The sequence below is a fragment of the Oculina patagonica genome, chromosome 4 (assembly GCF_052425735.1).
Source record: "Oculina patagonica isolate OP01 chromosome 4, crgOcupat, whole genome shotgun sequence".
NCBI lineage: Eukaryota > Metazoa > Cnidaria > Anthozoa > Scleractinia > Oculinidae > Oculina > Oculina patagonica.
This window is the reverse complement of record NC_135761.1, coordinates 1959629-1983792: the sequence shown is the minus strand read 5'-3', so window position 1 is coordinate 1983792 and position 24164 is coordinate 1959629. Positions and strand designations below refer to the sequence as shown.

Genomic DNA, 24164 nt, shown 5'->3' with positions numbered 1-24164 from the left:
CGTAGAGATGTTCGATTATTTGAAGTCGTACCCAGCCCCGGGGTTATCAAGCTTAATCTGGCATAATCCAAATTTGGTCTCTGGAGTCTTGTGTTGGGCCACCAAAATGATTTTTTTGGGGGAATTTGTTCACCGGAACAATCTGTTTTAAACTGATTAAATAACGGATGTGAGTTCACCGATGACTGCACCATATTTGCGGTTATCTGGCAAAAAATCTGATCTAAATTTAGACGGTAAATTACTCAACTCGACACTGTTTCATTATAAAATACTTGACTTATTATTGTTCTGAAATTCACCGATTCTTGGTTATTTCATGGCCTAAATACAACTCAGGTAGTCAAGACTGGATTAGCCATACTTGATTAATTCAACAATGGTTTGGCTGTAACAAAACAGTTCTTTGTCAGTGGTCGCCCTCTAGCGCATTGCCCAAGCATACCAAACGGGTAAAAAAAGAGAGCCGTTCAACTCCCCTGGCCGGGGCTGCTCTGCCTTATGTTCTGTCTATGAAAGAACAAACAATCAATATAATTCGACCCCATAGAAGAGGACTTTGAGAAAAGAATTTTGTAATGGTGAGTACCATTTGATTTAATAATTTTGCACGATTTCCTAGAGTTATTAGTTTTGTCGCTTAGATCTCTCGGTTGTGCTTGTGGTTACCCAAAATCTGTTAACGATGTCATTCATGTTTTTTTAGACTGGGTTGTCCGGCACACTTGTGGTCCCCCACAAACAAAGCTCATCATTTACGAAGCTTAACCGCATGCCAAAGCCGCCTTGTTTATACTGTGCCGAAGTTTTCATACATTCGGAGTCTTAGTCAAAGTTTATGTACCGCTAACATTTATCAATAATAAATGCTGCCAAGCGGTGCATTTGAATGAGCAAGCTATTTGAACATTAAACTAAATTAAGAAGAAGTCTGTATTTAAGTGAAAAAGTCGCTGTGACCTGAATGGCTAGTTGTGCATAAAGGTTCTAAGCGGGTATGATCGATAAAAAGTGTAGTCACACATGCTGATAGCGCCTTCAGTGTCTACAAAAGTGTCATACGTACATAGATGCTTTTATCTCTTGTTCTTTCCCCATCAATGTCAATTTTTTGAATGAACTAGCAGCTATAGGAAAGCGTATACAGCCTTATTGGTTACTACTGTTTAATCTTTGCAAGGTTTAATTTCTTCGGTTTTCTTGGTAAAATTAAAACGATTGCGGCATTTTGGCCAAGAGGCTGAGCTTCTTTTGTAACAGTGACGTGTACTGTTTTTTTATGTATAGAATGTTAGACTTCGAGCAATCATTTTCATCATCCTAACGTTTCTATAGGCCGGTAGAAGAAGGCGCTCTTCCTACATGTTAAAAAAAAGTGTGAAGAACTGATCGAAACGCGAGCGGTGACGCGGCGCGCCACGACTCGGTTCGGCGTTGATATCATGCAAAATCGACAAGTTTATCGGTCGGCATAGGATCTGAGGAAAGGAAGGCAACTCCTCGTGAAAAGAATGTTTGATTTTCATGTATAGGTTGTCCCATTTTATCAGTTGTTGGAATTGTTTGATTATCATACACTGCGACCAACAAATGAAGGTTGTACATTTTGTGAAGACCCGAACAATATTAAGCACAACTGCACCGACTGTTTAGTGGATATTTTATAGACAAATACACATTTATTATTAGAATTTTTCATTTTATTCTTGGTATGGTTGATATAACAAAGACACTGGCAATTTTTATGACCATTATGTTGCAATATGATTGCCGTGCTCCATGTATCACACAATTATGTACACAGTTTGCAACAACAGGGTTTTGTATATACTTTACCTTTCGCATGATATGTCTGATATGTTTTCCTGGTTTAATGCTATATACGCTCCATACTTCTCGTAATTTCACTGATAGCTTGATTCTCATTTTGCTTTGCTAATTTCACTCAGATTTCTGACTTCCCCATAGATGGTTCATCTGTGAAATAACCAAGTTCCTTTTGAGTTGTTTATAACAACAAACCTTTTTTAAACAATATGCTTTACTACCTCTTGCACTTGAAGCCCTTTTAAAAACTGGTGCACTTTGTAGCCAGTCTTTTTAGATAACTCAGTTTGTAATAACGATCAAATCACTAATCAACCCTTGAAAATATTAATTACCTTTTGAGATATGGGCTGCACTGTTTGCAATTAATCTATTTTGACGTACCTTTCCAGCAATAAAAACGAAGTTTCTAGCCATCAGTTACAGCTTTTCCAGTGAGCTTGAATGTCTTGTGTGTACTTGGTCTACTTGGATCATTCTATTTGTCGCTATAGTCTCTTTCAGTCATACATTTCGAATCGTACGAAGAGACTAGACAGGACAAGTCGGTTTCGAGTCTTCAAATGGCGACTTGCAAATCAAGCAATTTGTCACAAACCAAGAGAGAAGCCTCCATTTCATGAAACGGCAGTCCTGTCTGGATCCCTGATGATGATTCAGTTGAAATACAAGGTAACTTAAAAATCATCGATCATGCAAACCGTATAAGGGCATTTTTTTACTGTCAGCACATTTTAGGCGGAATTGTTATAATAAACAAGACAGCGCTTTCTAACTCCTAAATTCTAAAACTGACAACACGTAGTACATTTTTAAACTCTTTAGTTGTGAAAAAATAATCAGTGGAATAGGACATAATTCGTAAGCAGTTAAAAATTAGGTAGCCTCCTCTTATTCAAAGATTAAAACGAATTGACAGCTCTATATAGGTCATGATGCATGCATATAGAATGTTGTTGGGCAATTTTTCACAGTGATCACTCGTATACACCAGTAAAACAGGCCCAGTCTGTCAGTTATCTTGACTGGTCCTCTCAGGGTTAATTTGATCGTAGAATCTGCAGTCAATACAACATATTCAACCCTATCAACGTTATAAATTGTTTATAATTATTCAAAAATTTTACAGTGAACATTAGACTCCGTATTTTTTGTTTGCAAGTCATGCCTTCATGCTGAGGTTATGTGTTCTAATGATTAGATAAATCATTCATAATAAGGCATTTTACTAAAAAAATTGTAGCATTATATAAATAGATCTCCATCGATGGGGCATCACTTGTTCTAGAATTGATATATGAACTTCGAGTTCCAAACCATAAGACTGGTCCAAAATTTCGGATTACAAACCACATATTTTTCAAAATTTAAAATAGAGTTAAAAATTGACCTTATTTGAAAACCTTATAGTAAGCATTTAAAATTCAGTTCCTTCTTCTTTGTTTGCAAGTCATGCCACCATGCTGAGGTTATGTGTTTAATAATTAGATGGATAAAAAATAATTATAATAACCCCATCGATGGGACGTCACCTGCTGTTAAAATGTTTATAGAAATTTTGGATTCCTTTCCATATGTAGTTTAATTTTTTTTTTTTTTAATTAAATGTTCTTCTGATATTTATTCCTGTGCAGAGCCTTAACCGTCATTCTGATTTGTTGTGCATGGCACATCAGCAAAACCGTGACAAAACAAAGAAATTTAAGTCATTGTGCTGTCCTTGTGAAAGGAGGTCGTCGTTGCCGTAAAGAGGGAAATTTCGCCCACGCGGAAGAGGCGTTGGTCGTTTGCAGTCCCAATCACAAAATGTAATGTATTCATTATTGCGTTTTATCCTGTTATTATTTTTTATTCAACCAAATTGTTTTTGTGCATCTTTTCGCGAGTGTCACGAACATATCTCTGCTATTAGAATGGCTGCCTTCAACATAGTTAATGCAACTTGAGAAAGTAATTACAAATAGTGTAAGTGGTTAAGCCTGTCATTTCAACAAAATGTATTTCACAACTTTCTTTTTATTGTACATGTAAGCGCCGTTGCGTAACTTGAAACATTTAACCATGGACAACGCGAAGATACCGGTCGGAATGTTTCCTGCTAGCAGCGAAAACCCCTCGTGTTTATATGTACCAGAAGCACCTGTTGGAGTGTTAGAACAAGTTTTGTTTATCAAAAACAAGTACACATCATGCTTAAAGCACTTGTGGTAAGTATGGAATGTCTTTTTGCATTTTGCAGAGTAGATAATGTTTTACTTTGTGGTAACTTATATCACATGCGGTACACTTGGGCATCTCATATCTTTTGTTACAGTTTCTGTAGTAAGATAAAAATTATATGTAATCTAGAAGTAAACGGTTACTCAAAATTATTCCCTCCAGTTAAAAATTAAGAGGGCTAATTCGCAAGTATAAATATGTGATACAGTCGACAGCTTCGAGAATTTGGTTTAAAATGAGCTTTGCATAATCTTGGACAAACAAATTAGTTCGCTCGTTGAAAGTAGATATATGAGATTGTGCAGCTTTATTATCAAGATGTCGCAACTTTAGTTGAACTATTAATAGTTAAACTCAAATGGCAAAACCTCCTTTTAAGTTTATTATAACCCTTTTTATTTCTTTCACTTGGTAAGCCTCAATTGTACATATTTAATATTTTTGCCACTTATGTGAAACATTTCATATCAGTAGATCAATACAGGCCTATCTCCATGCACAACCTCGATTTTCTATCTAGGTGTAATCTGGTAAAGTTGCATGCCTGACGTTTACTCTAACTGCATGAAGCCCATCACGCAATATTGTAATGCTATACAATACATTTCATTTACTCTCTTCATGAAAAAGGTCGACCTTGGATGCTCACATGGTACACCGATTAGGTACCATGCATGAACTTTTTTTAAGCATTGGTTATTTATATTATTGCTATTATCTGTTTAAATAGACAATTTTATTGGGTTTTACCTATTGAGAATATTGTTTGCAACACATGCGAAGAACATGCAGTGCATATATATGAAGTGTAATTGTGGGTTAAATTTTGAACAAATAACAAGATAAAAAATGTGTTTTGGAAAGTTTAATCTTCACATGTACACTGTATCAACGAAGACAATAAGTCATAAATGAAGTGATTCAGTGTATATAGTCGTTGGGTTGCTAGTCACATGGCTATGCCCCACGTGTATAATGCATTAATGAGCATGCACTGAAAAATCATGTTAAGTCAACAAGTTCAGAATTATAGGAATTAATACACGTCTTCTATCAATACAAACTCGACTGGGTTAATTCGGTATATTAAAACAGTATATAATATTGGGTATTTTGAAGCTTAGCTTCTATTAAACTAAAAATTTGCCATTAAACGGATTGTGCCCAGTAACTAAGTAAGGCTGGTGGTGAGATGAAGGGGTGTACTAATAATGTAATGCCAAGTAGCATGTATTCATAATTCATGCAGACTTGAAAGTTTACCGTATGTGCATACTTTTCAATTCAGTTATTCAATCTTTGGTAGTTTTAATTGTAAGTATTGCTCGCTTTTCTACTATGTGCCATAAGGGTCTCACGCCTTATAGCATAGTTCACAAGATGGTCTTTTTTAATATCTAATAATATGATGATCCAAAATGGTTTAAATACCAGTCTAGATGGTAACTAACAAATACCAAATACCCCAATTAAATCAGTTTAATTAACAAATCGAGTCTCTGCAATCAGTTCATCAAAGTGTCATGTCTATTATTTAACTCCCTGCCGATTGAGATTATTAAGGATGTCATGTTTATTTAAAATGAATTTTAGTAGCATGCCTGCACACTTGCTTATATTTTATAAGTGCATTAGACACTCTAATAATGCATTATTTTCGTAACATTTGTGTATTGCACGTCGAGGTTTACTGACAGGAAATCATTCTGTCAGTTGCAGAGTATTTCTTCAATTTTAAAGCTGAAAATTGCCACTTGATTAAACAAGCAGAACAAGTAACCACATAAACAAATAAGACTTTTAATCTTTTCTTCTAGCAAATCTTGAACACGTGACTGGTCATTAATCAGGTTGAATTTCTTCTCGACAGTCAATATACCCTTTCTCAGTAAAGATTTTTTTGGACTCACTTGGACAAAAAAAGTTTATCCGGAGTAGAATGTTTCAATTAACTGATAATTTGGAAGGACGTGGAAATAATTGCTTTCACCGATTGATTAAGCCATGCCAAAACTATCTTTTGGTTTTAGTTTTCACAATTAAGATCAATATATACTGTTCATTCTCTCTGCAATCGATTAGACCATATTAGAATGAGTTATCAAACCAAACAGCCATATGCATTTTTAGAAAAAGAAGGAGTATGTGCTGGGATCAACCTTGCATTCTGACTGCCCAAATGAATACACATTTTATTTATCTTGCTCCTTTTAAATTATTCACAACTTATTGGTAGAGTATGTGTGTATTTCTCCTTTCTTTTTCAGTTAATTAAGAGTTAATGTTACTCATATTACTCTCATAGAGTAAAAGCATAGATTTCTGCTATAGGAAACAATTAATTATGCTACAAAATGTCTAAGTTCTGAATAAAAACAAGTGAACAACGAACAAGGAACTTTTGTTCGCATTATACCTATAATACCCTCGATCAGCAGTAATATGTGAGAATTTGGTAGTTAAACGATTGAGGCCAAAGGAAATAAGAGTATAAAAAGAAAATTCTGGGTGAGGAATGATACAATAATGACGTTTCCTTTAGATCATGAGTTTGAATAACAAATTCGAATAATAATCTTTACCAAGCACTGGTAGTAATTAATACAATTAATAGAAATTTCGAAGAGAAATAATGAATAAGTTATTTTATTATGGCCTGCGTGCAATGTTTCAAGTTCCATTTTTATAGACTGCTGGGTGAATCAAGGTATTGTTGGGTTAATAAGTTAACATATCAGAAAGGGAAAAAATATGTCTTAATAGAGACTTCCTGTCGCACAGATCCATGCGGAAACTTTATTTGTTTCGGGTTCTTTTACGCATCGACAAGTCGGATTTGAGTTTCCGTTAAGCGTGGGAGAGCTTCCGCGGCGAACATCGCACTCTTTCGCTTGGAGAAACCATAATGCATTTTTGTGTTTTAACTTGCATTCCCTTGAATGTAAATAACGCAATTAAACTCTATAATAAAGGGAGTAATATATATCCGTTTTGACCAAGGGAGGTCGACGTAGAGTAGACCACCCAAAAGAAAGCTGCACATCGAGTATCAGAAGACGTTTCCACGGTTGTTCGGCAGTTAGGATCACAACTGCTTTAATAATTCTAAGACTATAAACAGGCATAATGGAGGACAGGGGGGTGTTTGGACGCAGGGACCAATAATTTAATTTTAAGTGAAAAAGGTTTAAGCATAAGAATAGTTGATATATATAGCCTACAATCTGCGTGAGGAACCGGCTGTTCAGGGTAAATGAATGCTACTTTAACCGTTTAGTAATAAAGTTGAGTAATTAACATGATACGTGTTTAGCAAAAGCTAACATTGTATGAAAAGACAAACAAATCATCCACAAAATGAATTTGTTTCAGTTTTGTTAATGAACCCTTAAATTTAGACTTAAGAGGGTGATTACAACTAGTGCAGTGCACGTGCCACTCAGCTTTAGTTAATATATCAGTTTGAGTACTGAGGAAAATTAATAATTCGACTGCATGAAGGACTGTATTCAGTAAATCAGTAATACCTCTTGCAAAGTCTTGCCTTCTTCGTCAAGACAGCAAATCTAGATCCTAGACTTCGTTTACTTGCCCAGAATAAATGTGCACGTGCTTTAGTCCAGCCATCATGCCTGATCACTAAATGAAGTGTTACAAATCGTACAGCCGGCAGCCGGCACTGATGCAAATTAGTTTTATTGAGGTTTAATGAACTCTTTGAATGCACAAATAACTCAGACATATGCCATATTTTCTGTTTCTAATCTTATATAAATCTGCAAATGTTATCGATTCTTGTCGGCTTCTCTTTCAAAGTCGCATTCTTTAAACCTTCTAGAAACCCTTTTCGTGCACGAGCACAAAAGCCAGACAAACTTTATCGTTATTTTGCTTGGCCGCCCTTCCGTCTGTCAATTTACTTAATTTCACAGTTTATCGTACACAAGTAATGCTTCGTTAATCAGCACATTTTGCACTGCGTTGGCGGACGGACTTTGCGGAAGTTTTTTTTCGTTCTTAATTGAACTGTCAATTTATGAGCACAGTATTAGAGAAATTTACAATTTAGCCGCCGTCGTGGCCATGCATATTGCATTGCACGATTCAACAGGTTATTACTGTCAAGCTTCATTCGTAACACGATGGAAGCTTCACGCATGGATTCCAAGTCATAATGGCCAGCAATTAAAACTAAACAGATTAAAAGCCCTATTTAAAGATAACAATTTTGAATATTCATCCGGTCGCAAAAGGACGGAAGGGTGCCCATAAAAAAACGTTTTACTTATCGACATCCGATTGGATGCAACCATTCTAACTGACTTTTCTAAGAGCGAACTAAAGACTGAATTTTATAGTTACGTCACTATAACAGGAAATATTTAAATGGAATATATTTAGAGTCTCGGATAAATAATAGATAAATAAACGCACCTTTTATTATTTGACAATAAAACTGTGTTTTTCGACTTTGCAATCATGCGGAACATAGAACACCTTTACATTAAGCGCTCATTCAAGTTCTTACAACTTTAAATGAGTACTCTGAGAATTCCATATGAGGTTTATTAACTAAATAGACATTTAAGGAATAGGTTTATTTCTACCAAATTGCAACCGAAAACAGCTTACAGTCACAAATGTTTATTTTTATTTTTTACATGTTCTACGTATGATATTTGCAATGAGTTGAAGTATTCTTTCTCGTCATTCAAAGACTAACACGGGCTTTAATTTTGGCCCATCATTGCAATGTTGGAGTTTTATATCAACTATTTAAACAGGAATGTAGTAACGGAGAGTGACTGTACTGAGCAGTACCCCACTCAGCATATACGCAGTGTCACGTTACAGTCAGCGCAAACCAAATCCACCTCAGTCAAGAACTAACTATTGTTGTTTCCTTTTGATGTTTGTTAATCTTTCTGTACTTGTGGTCTAATTTTGTAGTCTGATCTATACATTTACTATTACTGTATCCAGACATCCTTTTTTATTTTTATGGCGTTGACTAGCAGAAGCAAGCACACCGGAAAACAGAACACCGTTCAGAGCATGTGCAACTATTAGACTCATGAATTTGGGCGCACTGTCGTATCCAGAGCCCACGATCCTTCTGATCCCTGGCGCAGACCAGAAAGATCGTGGGCTCTGGGGACGAGAATGATAAGGGCGTAATATAAAAGACATGCTTTAAAAACTTCTTAAGATAGTTAAAACTCCTTCTTTATTATTTTTATCTTTTTAGGCAGTTTTGGTGGCCGTCTACTTTCCAGGCGTGCATCCCTGCAACGAGGTGAAATGTACCATTCGCTCATACCTGTTACAGACACAAGCCAACACGAGCTCCAAGTCTCTAATGAGAGTTGACGTGGATAGCAATGGAATTCCAACTGGAGTATCGGTTACTGGACAAACAAGTCAGTCAAAATATACTGGTACGTTCTCTCATAGGTATCCACGTGTTCCTCTAAAAGTTGTCGTGAAATTAAAACCAAGATACTAAGGATGAATCATTAACCTCTCAAATAGGGTGAGAAGCCAATCCGAAGTTACTAATCCCAAGAGTCAATCTTGAACCATTCTATTCTAAAAGTCTCATTTTTTTTATTATTTTTTTTGACAAATGCTAATCCAAGCGGAGCTACAGTACCAGCTCAAGCATTTGCAACTAACTTTCTGAGTTTATTTTTTAGTTCTGTTTTATTTAGTTTAGTTTTTGCAGGTTACGCGAGGATCAAGTTACATAGACTGTGTCGCCTCAATAAAGGCCATGTTACTCGAGACAATGTTTTTGCAAATTGCAACGCAATGATGACGACTAAAAACATTGCAGGTTGCAAAGGCAACCAGGTTGCAACCTACGTTGCAGGTTGCGTTTGCAATTTGTATTCGCAACTTGCAACGAACCCGTTCGAAATTTTAACATCTTTAATTCCCCCGCGAGAAAAGGACGCGTTCTGATGTGCTTGTTTTAATAAAATTGTGCCGAAAGTTGCGATTGACAATTCATACGAATTGCGAAAAGTAGAGGATAGTTCTTCTGTCATTGCAACTTGCAACGCTTTATTTTGTTGCATTGTAGGTTTTAACTAGAAGTGCAAGTCTTTTGCGTTGCAAGTTGCAAGGCAAAATGCCTCGTATAACATGGCCTTAGCATTTGTGCGATTCGTTCGATGGTCTTGACGTCCTTGGTTTTCACGTACAGGGCTAATCTTCAAGACCGCAAAACTTTGACATATCAATTATGCGTATTTTGGACTTAGTTTTACAGCAGTTACGAGGAAACCTAAATGTGACTGCATTATTCACACCGTACATGTATCTTTTACAGGTTTTGTCTTGAAACATTGCGTGCGTCAAATTGGATCTTCACCTCCCACACTAGTAACCACGTTACATTGGAAACATAATCAAAGTTACACACTGGCCATCAAGTCAAGTCAAATAGCGTTAGAGGTAAGACCGGATCGATGAGCTCTAACTGGTATTATTAAAGCAAGCTTTAGCTCATGACACCTGGCTTAACAAAGCTGATAGATAAAAACAAAATGGGTGTTCTGTAATATGCACAAATGGTCACGTGGTTCAACATCCACGATGCTGGATGCTAGGCTACGTACATATAAAACAAAGAAATTCAATCTTGACTGGATGAGGTCACTTAGTTATGGAGGCTTTTGCGTCCTCTTTCAATTGCTATACAGCATGATAGATTTTGTACCACGTGGCCGTTTGTTGCCAAAGTTCCATTGCAGACGTTACCTTGAGAGTGTCCAAAACGGATTTAACGTGTAAATAGCTTGCCGCTGAACTAATTGTAAAACACTCTTTTTTGGTATATTTTCGCATGCACTGCACTCAAAACAATGTGCTCAATAGCCCATGTTATTTTTCTTTTAGTTTGTAAATGACTCATCTTCTATGACAGACAGTCACCGTTTCTCCTTGCGTGATGTGCGGTGCAGCGTGACAACGTGCGTGGCATTCAAATCAGCTCTACCAGCGATAGACTACATCACGACGACGCTTCAAGGAGGTCTTACGCTCGACGCGGGGTCGCGAAGGGATCGACGGGCTTGGTTTCTTCTGTCTTGTTCTAGATGATGACTACAATGGCACTAAAGTATTAAATAAAAGATTCCTGACGTCTTTGAAAACAGACATTTTAACATCTACAACAACTGGTTCTATATTTATTAACTATATATTTATCCATTGGAATACTCCTAAAATAACAATTATCAAAACATCTTATTTAAAGGAGATCATAGTTGAATATTTATAAAACGGGATAAAAGTTTTAGGTAGAAATAAATTACGGATAGAGATACCAACAAATGGACTACTCCCCACTTCACGCTAACATGAGAGCACTTCGGGTTTGGTGTAGTCTACATTTATTATTAGCAAATCCCAGTGGATGACTATCGGCAATCTCGCAATCTGATTGGTTATACGGGCACTTCTTCCGATCGATGCATGTTCGTGCATGAATGCGAAAAATTATTAGTCAAATTTGAAACAGTAAATAAAGGATTTTATCAATCTATATGACTAACAGCTCAGCTACTGGGTCATGCTAAAACAATTAAAACACTTGCTTTCTGTTTTAACTACCTTAAATTATACAGTCAGTTTTTAAGCGGAGAAGGACTACTACATATAAACCTCTTTTTAATTAAGTTTAACGTAAAGATCCTTAAACGTTCAGCTAATGAACACCTACTGATATATTAACAAGGAAGAGCTCTGTAATATTTCTGGCACAAAAAGCAAAACAAGCAAAAAAACAAAACAAAAAACAAACAGGCGCGAACAATTAACACATCAACCAGCATGACGTAATAAAGATATGTCGTGTTGCTCAGCAACTTCGGGGAGGGATACTGTGAAACGCGATACTGTGAACTCAGTCAGACAGGATCTCGTCATCGACTGGTACTTGTTCTTTCAACTGAAGTTATTATCTGTTTGTTTATCAACTTTAAGAGTATCACCCAGCCGACAATTATTAATTACTATAACAACTTCGTGTCACTGTAACCAAAACCAACTTCACGATACACCTTACTTTTCTTGTGCATTTCGCACGACTTGTCTTCGGAGAATTAAGATTTAGGTCACAACATTAACATCTGCGCGATGTAGGGTTTTTTGCATCTTCAATTAAGATTTGCTATTGCTATTCAATTATTATTTTTTTATTTTTTAATAATTTATATTAATTTTACGGCCATGGTTAGTAAGTAATCTTAGTTTTGAGAAATAAATCTTTAAACATACATATGTGAGTTTTTTTATCCCTGAAAGAGCTAAAACTTGAAACAAGAGTGCGTTAAGGCTAATCTCAGTGAATATCTTCTACTAATTAGATTATCTTGACCCTTCCAGTAAATTGCACAGTTTCAAGTACTAAGTCAATTGAATTTATGTCTATCAAACGCAAGGCCTGCAAATACAAAGAATACTTTGACACAACTAAGAACGTGACCTCTTTCCATCCATAAGGATCAAACGTTGCGCGGGACCTAGAATCGATAAGGTAAACATATCGTAAAATCGCTAACTTCCCTTTTGAAATCCCTTACTGGGTGATTTCAACTTCGTTTATCTCAATACATTCTGCAGGTATATGCTATTATAATCTCCCATAACAGGGGACGTGGTTTATAGAGGGGAGCAAACTTAAAATTAAAGGAGCAAACAAATGCAAAGATTTATGTTGAAAGATCTATGTCATGGACAATCTTTGTTTTGCACTCATGCAATATGCATGAATTACGAAACCGAAACGTTTCTGTTGGTAAGTTGCTCAGGCAGTAGACACTTGTGTTTTGTGCACGGTCAAGGCCAAAACAGCGAAGAAAAACATAGAAAAAACAACTTTCCTCTATTAGCTATGTTAGGCAAACAGTGGATGTTTCTTCACTCTAAACTTCATCATCGTCATCATCGCTAATGTCTTTCAGGCCGCTGCCAAACCTACGATTAAACTCTTTCTCGAAGACGTCCATCGTGTCCGCATCAATGAGGACAAAACGAATGTCATATAAGCCTCCTGGCTTCGCGGGATCTTTTTCACCTTCAGACGTTTTGGTAGGACCTTCATTGTTCTTACCTTGCTCTTTCTTTTTACCAGCTGGGGGTATCATAGCTGGCCTGTTCGCTCATTCCTCCTTGCACAGTCCGCTTTACTTGTCGAACCAATGCTGCATCCCCATAAACAACAAAGGGACCGTGCTCTTGGGGTCGGTCTATTACAACTGGATACTTAGTCGCGATGTACTGAATCAAGGCATCCACTGAACCCTCATCTGCACCCTTCAAGTCCATCTCCCAAGTAACCATACCCTGGGTGGCAGAGTCAAGAAGCGAAAAAATTTCACTGCAAGCCTCTTTGTATCTGGTCAGATCACAATCCTGTTTCGGCTGCAGTGTAATTTGAGTGCCACCATTTGAAGTAAAGAATTCGACCAGACATTTCTCAGTGATGTTATGTATGTGTTCGTTGAAAAACTGGCTTATGAAACGAATTGCAAGTGGATCCAGTTTAAACGTCTGTATCTCGGTTATGGTAGGATGTGCGCTCCTTTTAGCCATGTCAACCTCGACGCTGTTAGTGGGAAGGGCATTTGCCTCTGGGTTTTCATCAATAAGCGTTGCTTTGATCACATCAGTAGGGCTCGCCGCTGCAGCTCCACCCATTTCGGATCTATCCACATTTGTCTGTGCTTTGGCTTCCACGGAAACTGTTTTTACAGCTAAACATAGCGAAAGAATGAGAACAAAACAGTTAAACATGTATTTAGCAAATAATTAAGAGCGGAATTCTCTATCTTTTTAGAATTTTCGGACAAAAAGGTTAAAATCGAATTTTTTTAATTACGCCAAAAAGACCCTTTGGGTGAACTATTTTTGAAAATATTATGTAAAACTTCCAGCGAGTTTTATTTTTTGAGAAAACGAGGAAAGTTTGTAATTCGAGCTCATGCTGTCTGAACGCCGAGGAAAACTAATTAATTGACAGCAACTTCGTGGCATTTTCGATGCGCTCGTTCTCAACTTCAGAAACTTGCCTTGAGTTCATTTTTACATGAGTATTTAACCATCCCTAGGTCTTCCTTTTAAACAGAAAATCTTCCTGAAATATGTAATTGTTGACAAATTTTTACCCCGTTAAAAATTCTATCGATCGCAATTTAATTTACATACCGAATTTGACCTAACTTTAGAGGGCTAGAACACCAAGGGTATACGCTTCTATCGGTAAAACATGGGTTCTTTGGAAAGCCCTATTCTTCCTTCTTATCATATCCAAAGCGTTAGTTTGGCCCGTGAAAAGTAAGTGCGCTAGCACGAAAAATAGACAGGCATTTTTGACATGTTTTCGCCATAATTTCCGTTCTGCAGTCAACCGGGTAATGTCGAACTAAATTGTTAAAACGAATTAAATTTGGTCTTATGCTTCGCCGTTATCAGTTTCAATGAGTTTAATTTTTTGCTACAAAACTACAATATCTCAATTTTTAACAGAAAGGAACAGTTTTAATAAAAAAAATAAATAAAGCAACAAACAAGACATGCTCACCTTCATTGTGCCGCCGTTAATTTATGCGAGGGACGAGAATTGTCGCTGAAGCGTTTCCTTCCACTTCTCAGTTTTTAAATATAAGAATACCCTTTTTACGCATATACATCTCAATTTAGACGACATTCCTGACATTTAGCAAGAAATCTTATTCACCAAAACGGCAAATTCGTGCTGTGCTGTTTGACTATACTCGTCACGCAACACAAGTTGACGTGACGTAGGACGGACCATTGAAATATCCGGTGGGGTGTTGACTTTTTCCAAAAAAAAAACTGTTTCAAGAAAAAAGGGATGTGACATAGTGCATTGTTGAAAAAACAAATAATGCAAAGAAAGAACCAAAACGAGTAGTAGTTGTCATCTTTTAGCGGAGGAGTTTGGGGGTGAGAGAAGGTTTCGTATTAGAAATTTTGGATTTGTGGGGTGAACAGGGGAAAAACGTTCTGATAAAGAGAGGGGAGATACATTCAACAGGCATAATCAAATCCCTCCCACTCAACCCCATTCAAACTGAATGGTCCCAGGAGCCCCCAAATGTCGCTTAATACAGAAAACAACTGACCAGAGAAATGAATTTCAGTTATGATATTTATAATAATTCTTGCGAAAAAAATCTTACATGCGTTACGAAAAAGGCCTGTATCTTTAGGCAAAAACTGAACGTCATGCAATGCTTGTGCCCTGGAATATAATCCTGCAGACAAGTAGGCCCACTACCCCCCTTCCAGCTAATGGTCACTAATAGGTCACAAACAGGTAAAACTCTGCGTCCGCGTGACCACAATGTACACTGGGGCTATTTTTACTATAGTTAAGGCGTCATGAAAGGTGCAACTTAGCGGAAAATTATTAAATTAATCTATTTGCTATATGTGATAGATATAGACGTCCACTGTTCTTCTTACAGACCTGGTAAAATTTTGTCCGCCAAACAAGCCGTAGCCTGATCTCGCGGGCCTGATATAGCTTCAGGCAGTCGGTTTATAGTTCAGGTATTAGTTTTGGAGCAGCGCAAAAAATAAATAAATGAATATATCAATAAATAAATAAGTAAATAAATCATTTAATTTAATTGTGTGTAAAAATAAATAGAAAAGAAAGAGTTTTGGGTTGTTCTGATAGACAGGGAGAATGAATAAATTTTCCGCTACTTCGCCTCCAGAAGACCCTCGCAACTTTTTCCGCTCGCCTTTATTCTCGTTAATCGCATTTTTCGTGCTACTCCCAAAGTGTTCACCAGGGTTCTTGGTCAGCTACAAGCAAAAGAAATTAGCAATGGTCGTCCGGTTTACGTTTGGCGGATAAAATTTCAGCCGCCGCATGGTTTAAATTACCGTATTTTCTCGATTAAACGCCGGACCTCGATTAAACGCCGGCCTCGTATAAAAGCCGGGTCAAAATTGCTTATTTTTTAATAAACGCCGGGGGCGTTCGTTGGTTGCTATGGATGGCACTAGTACGGTATGCTACTTTGGAATTTTCAATGAACGCTGGCGTAACATAGCTAGGATGGACGTTGTACAACAAAATATAACCTAGCAGTTTTCGCATTCCCGTCTTTCTAACTGTGTTAGTGCTTACAGGCGTTGAAATCACGAGAAACCCTCAGTTCGAGGCGTTTATGAACTTAAAACTTTGTATCCATAACCTTTACTTCATGCTCTTTTGTGTAGTTAAAATACCGTTTATGTTCCTTTTGTCATAAATCATGGTTGCAACATAAACGTGTTCAATCCGCAATAATGTACCTTTGGGAAACTGTAAAACTTAGATGCCCAGGGAAAGTTTTTCGGGGCAAAACGAAGAGCAAAATCGCCTTGCTTTGTAAAACTGCCCCTTGGTCTCGGAGATCGACAAAAACAAATCAATCTAAAAATTTGACAGAAATTTGCCTTCCGTTAATAAACGCTCGGCCCGGATTAAACCCCGGCTTCAAATAAACGCCGGGTCCACCAATCCAAGTTCGAAATAATCGCCGGGGGTGCTTAATTGAGAAAATACGGTAATACAAAAATAGGGAACATCATGATCTGACATACAAATACGAGGTGTAACCACCCTAAATTAATGTTTTTAATGTGTACGGATACTGGATCTTTCCATAATATTCGGACAAAATTTCTTCAGACCTGTAAGAAGTATAGTTGACGTATATTAGTGTCACATATAAATAGATCAAAATACACTGTTTTTATTTTATAAGAATCTAGTTAATAAGAATATCAAGGCTGAAATTTGCGAATTTTTAAGAATATTTTAAGAATAAATCTGAGGCTGAGATTTTGAAAAGAATATAATTTTGTGTTGAAAATTTGTAAATAGAATGGAACGGACCGTCTCTAAACGGCAAAACCTTTTACTATCCAATAACACGATAAAAATTTGCACTAGCCAAAATGTTCGATGCCCACGATAGTTCGATGAACAGTACATGCAGTGCCGTAGCAAGGGGAGGGGCCGGCCAGGGGGGCGTGCCCCCCAGTTTTTTTCCCGAAAAGTAAAAACAGACCTGTATAAAATGTTGAAAAATAAAATTTTATCTCCCGAGAGGTTTGAAACAATAACATTTGTACTTCTTCTCATTTTTTAACGTACATACGTGCTAATTAAAAGTTCTAAGGCAACTCAGACAGTTTTTAAATAACTACAAACTTACCATGATGACTCTTAAAGGTGAAACATTTGCTGGTTTCATGATACAGAGACAGTCGGTTTTCTATTTTGTAATTGACGTTAATAGTGTTATACTTTCTTCAATGTGCATTGGTTTGCTAAGACAGTGTAGGAAGTAAAGAATTCGAAATATACGTAAATCACAAATAGCTCTTGGAAAACGCTGGAAATACCATTTCCAAGCCTCTAGATTTCAAAACTTTCTGCCGGGGGGGGGGGGGGGAGGGTATGCCCCCAGAACCGCTAGCAGCTCGCGCCTCCGGCGCTCACGTGCCCCTCCTTCCTTATTTTACCCTTGCTACGGCACTGACATGATCAATAGATACCCATTGCGTACTAAACAGAAATGTTAAACGATATAAACGAGTATTAGAATGTTCATAAGAATATTTTCATTCTAAATTCAGCAGAAAACCTGAGTCGGAAAAACAACAGATTTATCTAATGGACGTACAATTAAATATAGACAACTGAAAGCAAGGCTGATCGTATATTACGTGAAAGGTTGACTTTGCGAGACACCACCGCGACTAGAACCGATACAGAAGATTGCAACCGCAGACAGCTTTCTCGTTCTTATTGGGACTCAATGCGGTGTAGCAAATCTAAATGACACCAGCTCGAAGAGCCAACGCAAATATATTGCCCAATAACCCGTACACTGTATCAAGTTCCGTACTTTGCTGGAGGAGGGTGGGAGCAAACATTTTTGGCCTACTTGTCTGGAGGATTTTATTCTGGGGCACAAGCATTGCAGCGACATTTGGGGGGCTCCTGGGACCGTTTAGTTTGCCGATGGGGTTAAAGGGGAGGGATTTGATTATGCCTGTTAAATATATTGTCCCTTTCTTTAGCAGAACGTCTTCCCCTGTTCCCCCACAAAATCCAAATGTTTAATACGACCCCTCCACCCCCCCCCCCCCCCTCAAAAAAAAAAATTAAAAATTAAAAAATAAAACTCCTCCTTTAAAAGATGAAAACTACTTCTCGTTTTGGTTCTTTCTTTACCTTATTTTTTTTTAACTATGTCACTTCCCTTTTTTCTTGAAACAGTTTTTTTGGAAAAAGTCAACACCCCACCGGTCATTTCAATGGTCCGTCCCTACGTCACGTCAACTTGTGTTGGAAATATGATATCAATAAATTCTCTTGCGTGACGAGTAAAGTCAAACAACACATACAGTGCACATAGCACGAATTTGCCGTTTTGGTGGATAAGATTCTTGCTAAATGTCAGGAATGTCGTCTAAATTGAGATGTTTATGCGTAAAAAGGGTATTCTTCTATTTAAAAACTGAGAAGTGGGAGGAAACGCTTCAGTGGAAATGAAAACAACATACAGCGACAATTCTCTTCCCTCGCATAAATTAACGGCGGCACAATTGCAAGGTGAGCATGTCTTGTTTGTTGCTTTATTTATTTTTTATTAAAACTGTTCCTGTTAAAAATTGAGATATTGTAGTTTTGTTGCAAAAAATTAAACTCATTGAAACTGATAACGGCGACGCATAAGACCAAATTTAATTCGTTTTAACAATTTAGTTCGACATTACCCGGTTGACTGCAGAACGGAAATTATGGCGGAAACATGTCAAAAATGCCTGTCTATTTTTCGTGCTAGCGCACTCACTTTTCACGGGCCAAACTAACGCTTTGGATATGATAAGAAGGAAGAATAGGGCTTTCCAAAGAACCCATGTTTTACCGATAGAAGCGTATACCCTTGGTGTTCTAGCCCTCTGAAGTTAGGTCAAATTCGGTATGTAAATTAAATTGCGATCGATAGAATTTTTAACGCGGTAAAAATTTGTCAACAATTACATATTTCAGGAAGATTTTCTGTTTAAAAGGAAGACCTAGGGATGGTTAAATACTCATGTAAAAATGAACTCAAGGCAAGTTTCTGAAGTTGAGAACGAGCGCATCGAAAATGCCACGAAATTGCTGTCAATTAATTAGTTTTCCTCGGCGTTCAGACAGCATGAGCTCGAATTACAAACTTTCCTCGTTTTCTCAAAAAATAAAACTCGCTGGAAGTTTTACATAATATTTTCAAAAATAGTTCACCCAAAGGGTCTTTTTGGCGTAATAAAAAAAAATTCGATTTTAACCTTTTTGTCCGAAATTCTAAAAAGATAGAGAATTCCGCTCTTAACTTGTATGAGCCGAGTTTCGACGAGCTCAGAATCAGACGGCCTCAATCCATGCCAATCCATAGACAGAAAAAGTGAATTTCACAGAAACGTTTATCATCCAGGGTCATCGGCCATGCCCAGTTTGTCACAACCTTGCTGCAATTTGGGACGCGCGGTGGCCTAATGGTTAGAACGCCGGACTAGGCTCTTACCGAAAGTGCTAGCACTTTTTTTTTCGCATTATTTGGCTTCGCGAGCATTTTTTTTTTTACATTTTATCCCAAAAAGCACTGCTAGCATTATTTTGGATTTTCGACTGACCATTTGTCTAATTTTGTGTTAAAAAGCACAATCTGACTTTATTTATGGCGTCCAAAGATGCATTATGCCCTCATTTTAGTCAAAGGAGGCCTGGGAAATAGGTTTGATACGTCAGCGGTTGCCTTCTAGAAACCCAGTCCATCACACTCGTTCCAAGATGACGTCATCCACGTTGTCATCGAGGAACAATCAGCCAAGGCAGAGATAGCTCGAGAGCGTACTCTGACATCAAACATTGATCGTTACATTTTATTGTTGACAAATGTAACTGAAAATCTGAAAAATGTAACATTCTATGTTTAAAAAAATCGGAAAAGTGAGCATTTTTATGTTCCCACGAGCACTTTTTAAAAAAAATTAGCATTATTTTAGCACTTTTTTGGCAAAACACGAGCACTTCTTTTAGCATTTAATGCTTTTTTTACGAGCACTTTCGGTAAGAGCCTACTCCGGATCGAGCGGTCCGAGTTCGAGCCCCCGCCGGGGTCACTTGTGTTGTGTTCTTGGGCAAGACACTTTACTCTCATAGTGTCTCTCTCCACCCAGGTGTATAAATGGGTACCGGCGGCATAATGTTGGGGGGGGGGGAACCCTGCAATGGACTAGCATCCCATTCAGGGGGGAGTAGAAATATTCCTAGCCGCTTAATGCTACGGAAACCGGGATAAACTCCGGCAGTGTGGGCCGCTTGGCTCGTGGCTTCTCCTTGCTGAAATTTAACAACTAAACTCTACTAAAGCACGATGTCTAAATAAAAAGTCTCGACCAGTGCTGTACGACAGATTAGCACACTAATAAGGTAAGTATAACATGTAAGATCCCTCCGTGTATTTTATATATGTTCGTCTCTAGCGCTAGCTGGCTCGATGTCTGCAGCATGTGTTGTTCGTTGAATGAACCATTAATTCGCCGAAAAACTCAGGGGGTGTACATGTGGGAGGGGAGTCAAGGGGCAACCCGACTAGGAGGAAGAGTTTGTGATCTTATATGCCGCCTAACATCTCCCGGGATCGATATTGGATAACCATGTTTTGGTCAATTGACAGCTGTCAAATCAAGATATCCGCTGGCCAGTTTCACATGAAAAAATCGCAGGCTCAGGTTTAGAGCTCATCGACGTCACGTGTTTTTTGACGTTGACCGCTGACCAGGTAGTTGTTTTACCTCAAGTCTTATTATTTTCTGTCTTGGGTAACGACAGGAATTTGTCAGCGGAATTTCTGCGATTGGATTTGACGTTTTTACTCGGCTGTGGAATCTTGAGTAGTGGCGTACAGCAGGTATATTCAATAAGCAGCAAAAAATGTTTATGTGGATCTCCGTTTTTAGGCTTGGCTTAATCTATATATTATTTTCAAAAACTGTTGTTATTCATATGTTACACCTCGTTACACCCATGCGTTGTTGTTTTATACCATGTTGTACTGATTGTTTTCTTCACCCTATACACTTATCAACAGCAACATATATCAACTTACAAATATTGGTGTCAAAGTTATTATATAATAGCCAGAAGGCAAGACTTGAAAGTCGATATTCTTTTACCTTCGACGTATGAGGAAAAAAGGTTTTGCTGGTTGGGAGGTCGGGGTGAAAGTAATTTGCTTAATGAAACTAGAAGGTAACCACTGGAGATCTAGCCTGTAAAGGGGTTTGGAGCTTGCTCCCCCAGAAAATTTTGAAATCTTTAGGCTCGTAAATGCTATTTTCCCGCATTCTCCACGCGCCACGATATATTTCGTCGAAAAAATGGATCAATCCATCAAGTGCAAAATGACAGGTATTTTTAGAGTTTAACAGGACCTGTTCTTCTGCACGAATGTTTCCTTTGCCTTCCCCTTTGCATACATGCATGAATTTTTGTTTTGTTTTTCCCTCACCTCCATCACTTTTCTAATGGTCCCTCATTCCGCTTATAACCCCCCCCCCCCCGGATACAAGCCCTCGGGCTTGTATCCGGCGTAGACGTTTGCAGTTTTTGCACGGCCACCTCACGCAAAGAACATAGGGATAAAAAATAGAGAGAGAACGAGAGACAAAATAGCAAAATTACGGCTTGAGTCTATCGCATCAGCCCCACTTTTTTGCAAGAAGAAAATTTGCGTTCCAATCAAAATAATTCCACGTTCTGAGCATGCCAATATATAAGTGCTTTGGGAGCTAAAGAAAACGCCGTTACATAAGTTAATAAATCAAACATGAGCTTCGTTTATGCGATTATTCCATTAACGGAACTTAACTATTCATTATTCCGGATCGGTAAAGACTATTTATTATTCCTTTTCATTTGAAAGTTATCATACATTACTCACTACTTTGCATAAGGGGTTTGGTGAATTTTCCACTAAATCGAAAAACCCCAATGAAATAAGAGTATTTCACTTACTTGTATTGGCTGTTTTCTTTAAAACTGTCAACTTAAATGGACTTCCCTTGATCGGTTCCTCTCGTACCTTAATGGACACGTTGAATTCCCCCGGAACACCTATTATGTAAGCTATGGAGTAACGGCCATCCTTAGAGTCCTTTATTACAGGATGAATGTCTTCAATTCCTGTTTGGTTAGTTTTGATCTCAACAAACACGTTATCAATTTCACTATAAGTTGTCTTTCCCTCTAAATCATTTGTGATAACTGTGAAAGTACCTTCTTCGCCTTCCAAGCCCTTGGTTAGGCCTTCACCTTTTGCTACTGACAAAGAGGGCTCGGTGCAGGTTGTAGCTAGCTTTCCTGGAGCACGATTTAAGGACAGCGTGTCATTTGGAATGTACTGTATTTCTAAATAATTCAACATCGGAGTCAGTTTGGAATCCATGGAAAGCTCCTGAAGTCTCCTTTCGAGAAGTTCTTTTACGTTTAAAATTTCCGTTAAGTCATTTTCTTGAAGGATTTTATCGCTTAACTCCAAAAGCTTATCAATCTCTAACAACTTTTCATTGGATTTAGAGAGCTTCTTTGAGAATCTATCATTTAAACTGGACTTCTGTGTGATTAACTGCTCTGTCGCGCTTATTTCATGTTGGCGGATCAAATTTATCCAGTGTTTACTAACCCTGTGGACTTCGTCTGTCGCGTGATCGATGCTGTTGTCTATTTTCGTTAACTGTTTCTCTAGAGTCGCAATGTAGCTTACTAACTGAGATCTGCTTGCTTTCGCCTCACTCATTTTGCATTCAAGTTTTGCTTTCTGCTTTCTTACTCCAGCTTCCAGCGACAGGATGTTGTGATAATCCTTGTCACGGTGTTCAATTACGACGCATTCAGAGCATATACAACTCTCGCATTGTTCACAGTAAAACTTTACTTTTTCTTTGTGTCGCTCACATACATTTTCTTTAGCTTCGCTGAAATCCTCCAAAATATCCTGTAACTTCTTATAAGTTAGGTTGGATGGCAGGCTGTTGATATCGTTGTTAGGACAATCGGTTATCTCTCGACAGTTGGGGCAACTCAACGCTCCACTACGCTGCTGCCGTAGCCAACGTTCGAGACAAGATTTGCAGAAAGTGTGTTGACATTTGAGAACTTTTGGAACGTTAACTTTGGTGAATATCTCCTGACACACTGAGCATTCTAATTCTTTTTTAACATAGTCGAAGAAGCTCTCGCTTTGAGCCATAGCCATCGAAAGAGAACTGCGAAAAGTTCGAATTCTCGGAAATACCAGAACGGGTAATATACATAATCCAGAAATGTATTGTGGGATTTGTTTTGGACCAGAGGGGCCTTTACCTGACAGCCCAATTGCCCGGATGTGAATTTTGAAGTACAATAGAGAATCATGGACATGTGACAACACACGTATAACTGTGCTTTTCTGCACAAGCAGACAATCCTCTGTGTTTGAGGCCGCGTGACGTAGGCGTCACGAAACACTATTGGATCCCATAAAATTATGCTTATATGCTTTGTGATTTGATGGGGTTTTGAGGCCGCTAATTTCTCGCAAGCCGTCACCGCCCCTAACAAAAGTATGAGAAAGAAACTCTCTCCCGCTATCGACGGTTTCGAACTCCCGCTATTTCGAACTTTTTGTTCACCTGGCGGTTGAAAATATTATACGACCAAGCGCGCGCTGGCTCTGACTGTGTACCCGGAGAGTGTCCAAAACGGATTTAACGTGCAGGCGTTTTACACTACTAGTTGCCACCAAAATTATTGTAAAACACTTTTATTTTCGCATATTTTGGCATGCACTGCACTCAAAACAATGTGCTCAATAGCCCATGTTATTTTTCTTTTAGTTTGTAAATGATGCATCTTCTATGATAGACATGCAGTCACCGTTTCTCCTTGCGAGATGTGCGGTGCAGCGTGACAACGTGCGTGGCATTCAAATCAGCTCTGCCAGCGATAGACTACATCACAATAACGCTTCAAGGAAATCTTACGC

At 38.0% G+C, this 24164-nt stretch overlaps 2 protein-coding genes across 2 annotated transcripts; one reads left to right on the top strand and one right to left on the bottom strand.

The window, feature by feature from the left end:
- Nucleotides 1-330: 330 nt before the first annotated feature.
- On the top strand, nucleotides 331-11493 carry LOC144649100 (uncharacterized). Its single transcript, XM_078508566.1, has 5 exons — nucleotides 331-581; nucleotides 3462-3635; nucleotides 9296-9485; nucleotides 10382-10506; nucleotides 10951-11493. The coding sequence occupies exons 3-5, from the start codon at nucleotides 9407-9409 to the stop codon at nucleotides 11152-11154; spliced, it is 408 nt and encodes a 135-aa protein (XP_078364692.1). The 5' UTR covers nucleotides 331-581; nucleotides 3462-3635; nucleotides 9296-9406; the 3' UTR covers nucleotides 11155-11493.
- Nucleotides 11494-13052: 1559 nt separating this feature from the next.
- Nucleotides 13053-23422, bottom strand: LOC144649072 (tripartite motif-containing protein 2-like). Its single transcript, XM_078508541.1, has 2 exons — nucleotides 22157-23422; nucleotides 13053-13811 (listed from the first exon to the last, which is right to left on the bottom strand). Exons 1-2 carry the CDS (start codon nucleotides 23394-23396, stop codon nucleotides 13183-13185), a joined length of 1869 nt encoding a protein of 622 aa, XP_078364667.1. The 5' UTR covers nucleotides 23397-23422; the 3' UTR covers nucleotides 13053-13182.
- Between the last annotated feature and the right edge of the window lie 742 nt (nucleotides 23423-24164).

Excerpts from the sequence above, each read along its gene's own strand:
- LOC144649072 (XM_078508541.1), bottom strand. The coding sequence starts at position 23,396 with ATGGCTATGGCTCAAAGCGAGAGCTTCTTCGACTATGTTAAAAAAGAA. Across the intron at positions 13,812-22,156 it reads AAAGAAAACAGCCAATACAA|CTGTAAAAACAGTTTCCGTG; the intron begins GTAAGTGAAATA and ends CGCTATGTTTAG.
- LOC144649100 (XM_078508566.1), top strand. The coding sequence starts at position 9,407 with ATGAGAGTTGACGTGGATAGCAATGGAATTCCAACTGGAGTATCGGTT. Across the intron at positions 9,486-10,381 it reads AAGTCAGTCAAAATATACTG|GTTTTGTCTTGAAACATTGC; the intron begins GTACGTTCTCTC and ends TATCTTTTACAG. Across the intron at positions 10,507-10,950 it reads CAAGTCAAATAGCGTTAGAG|TTTGTAAATGACTCATCTTC; the intron begins GTAAGACCGGAT and ends TTTTTCTTTTAG.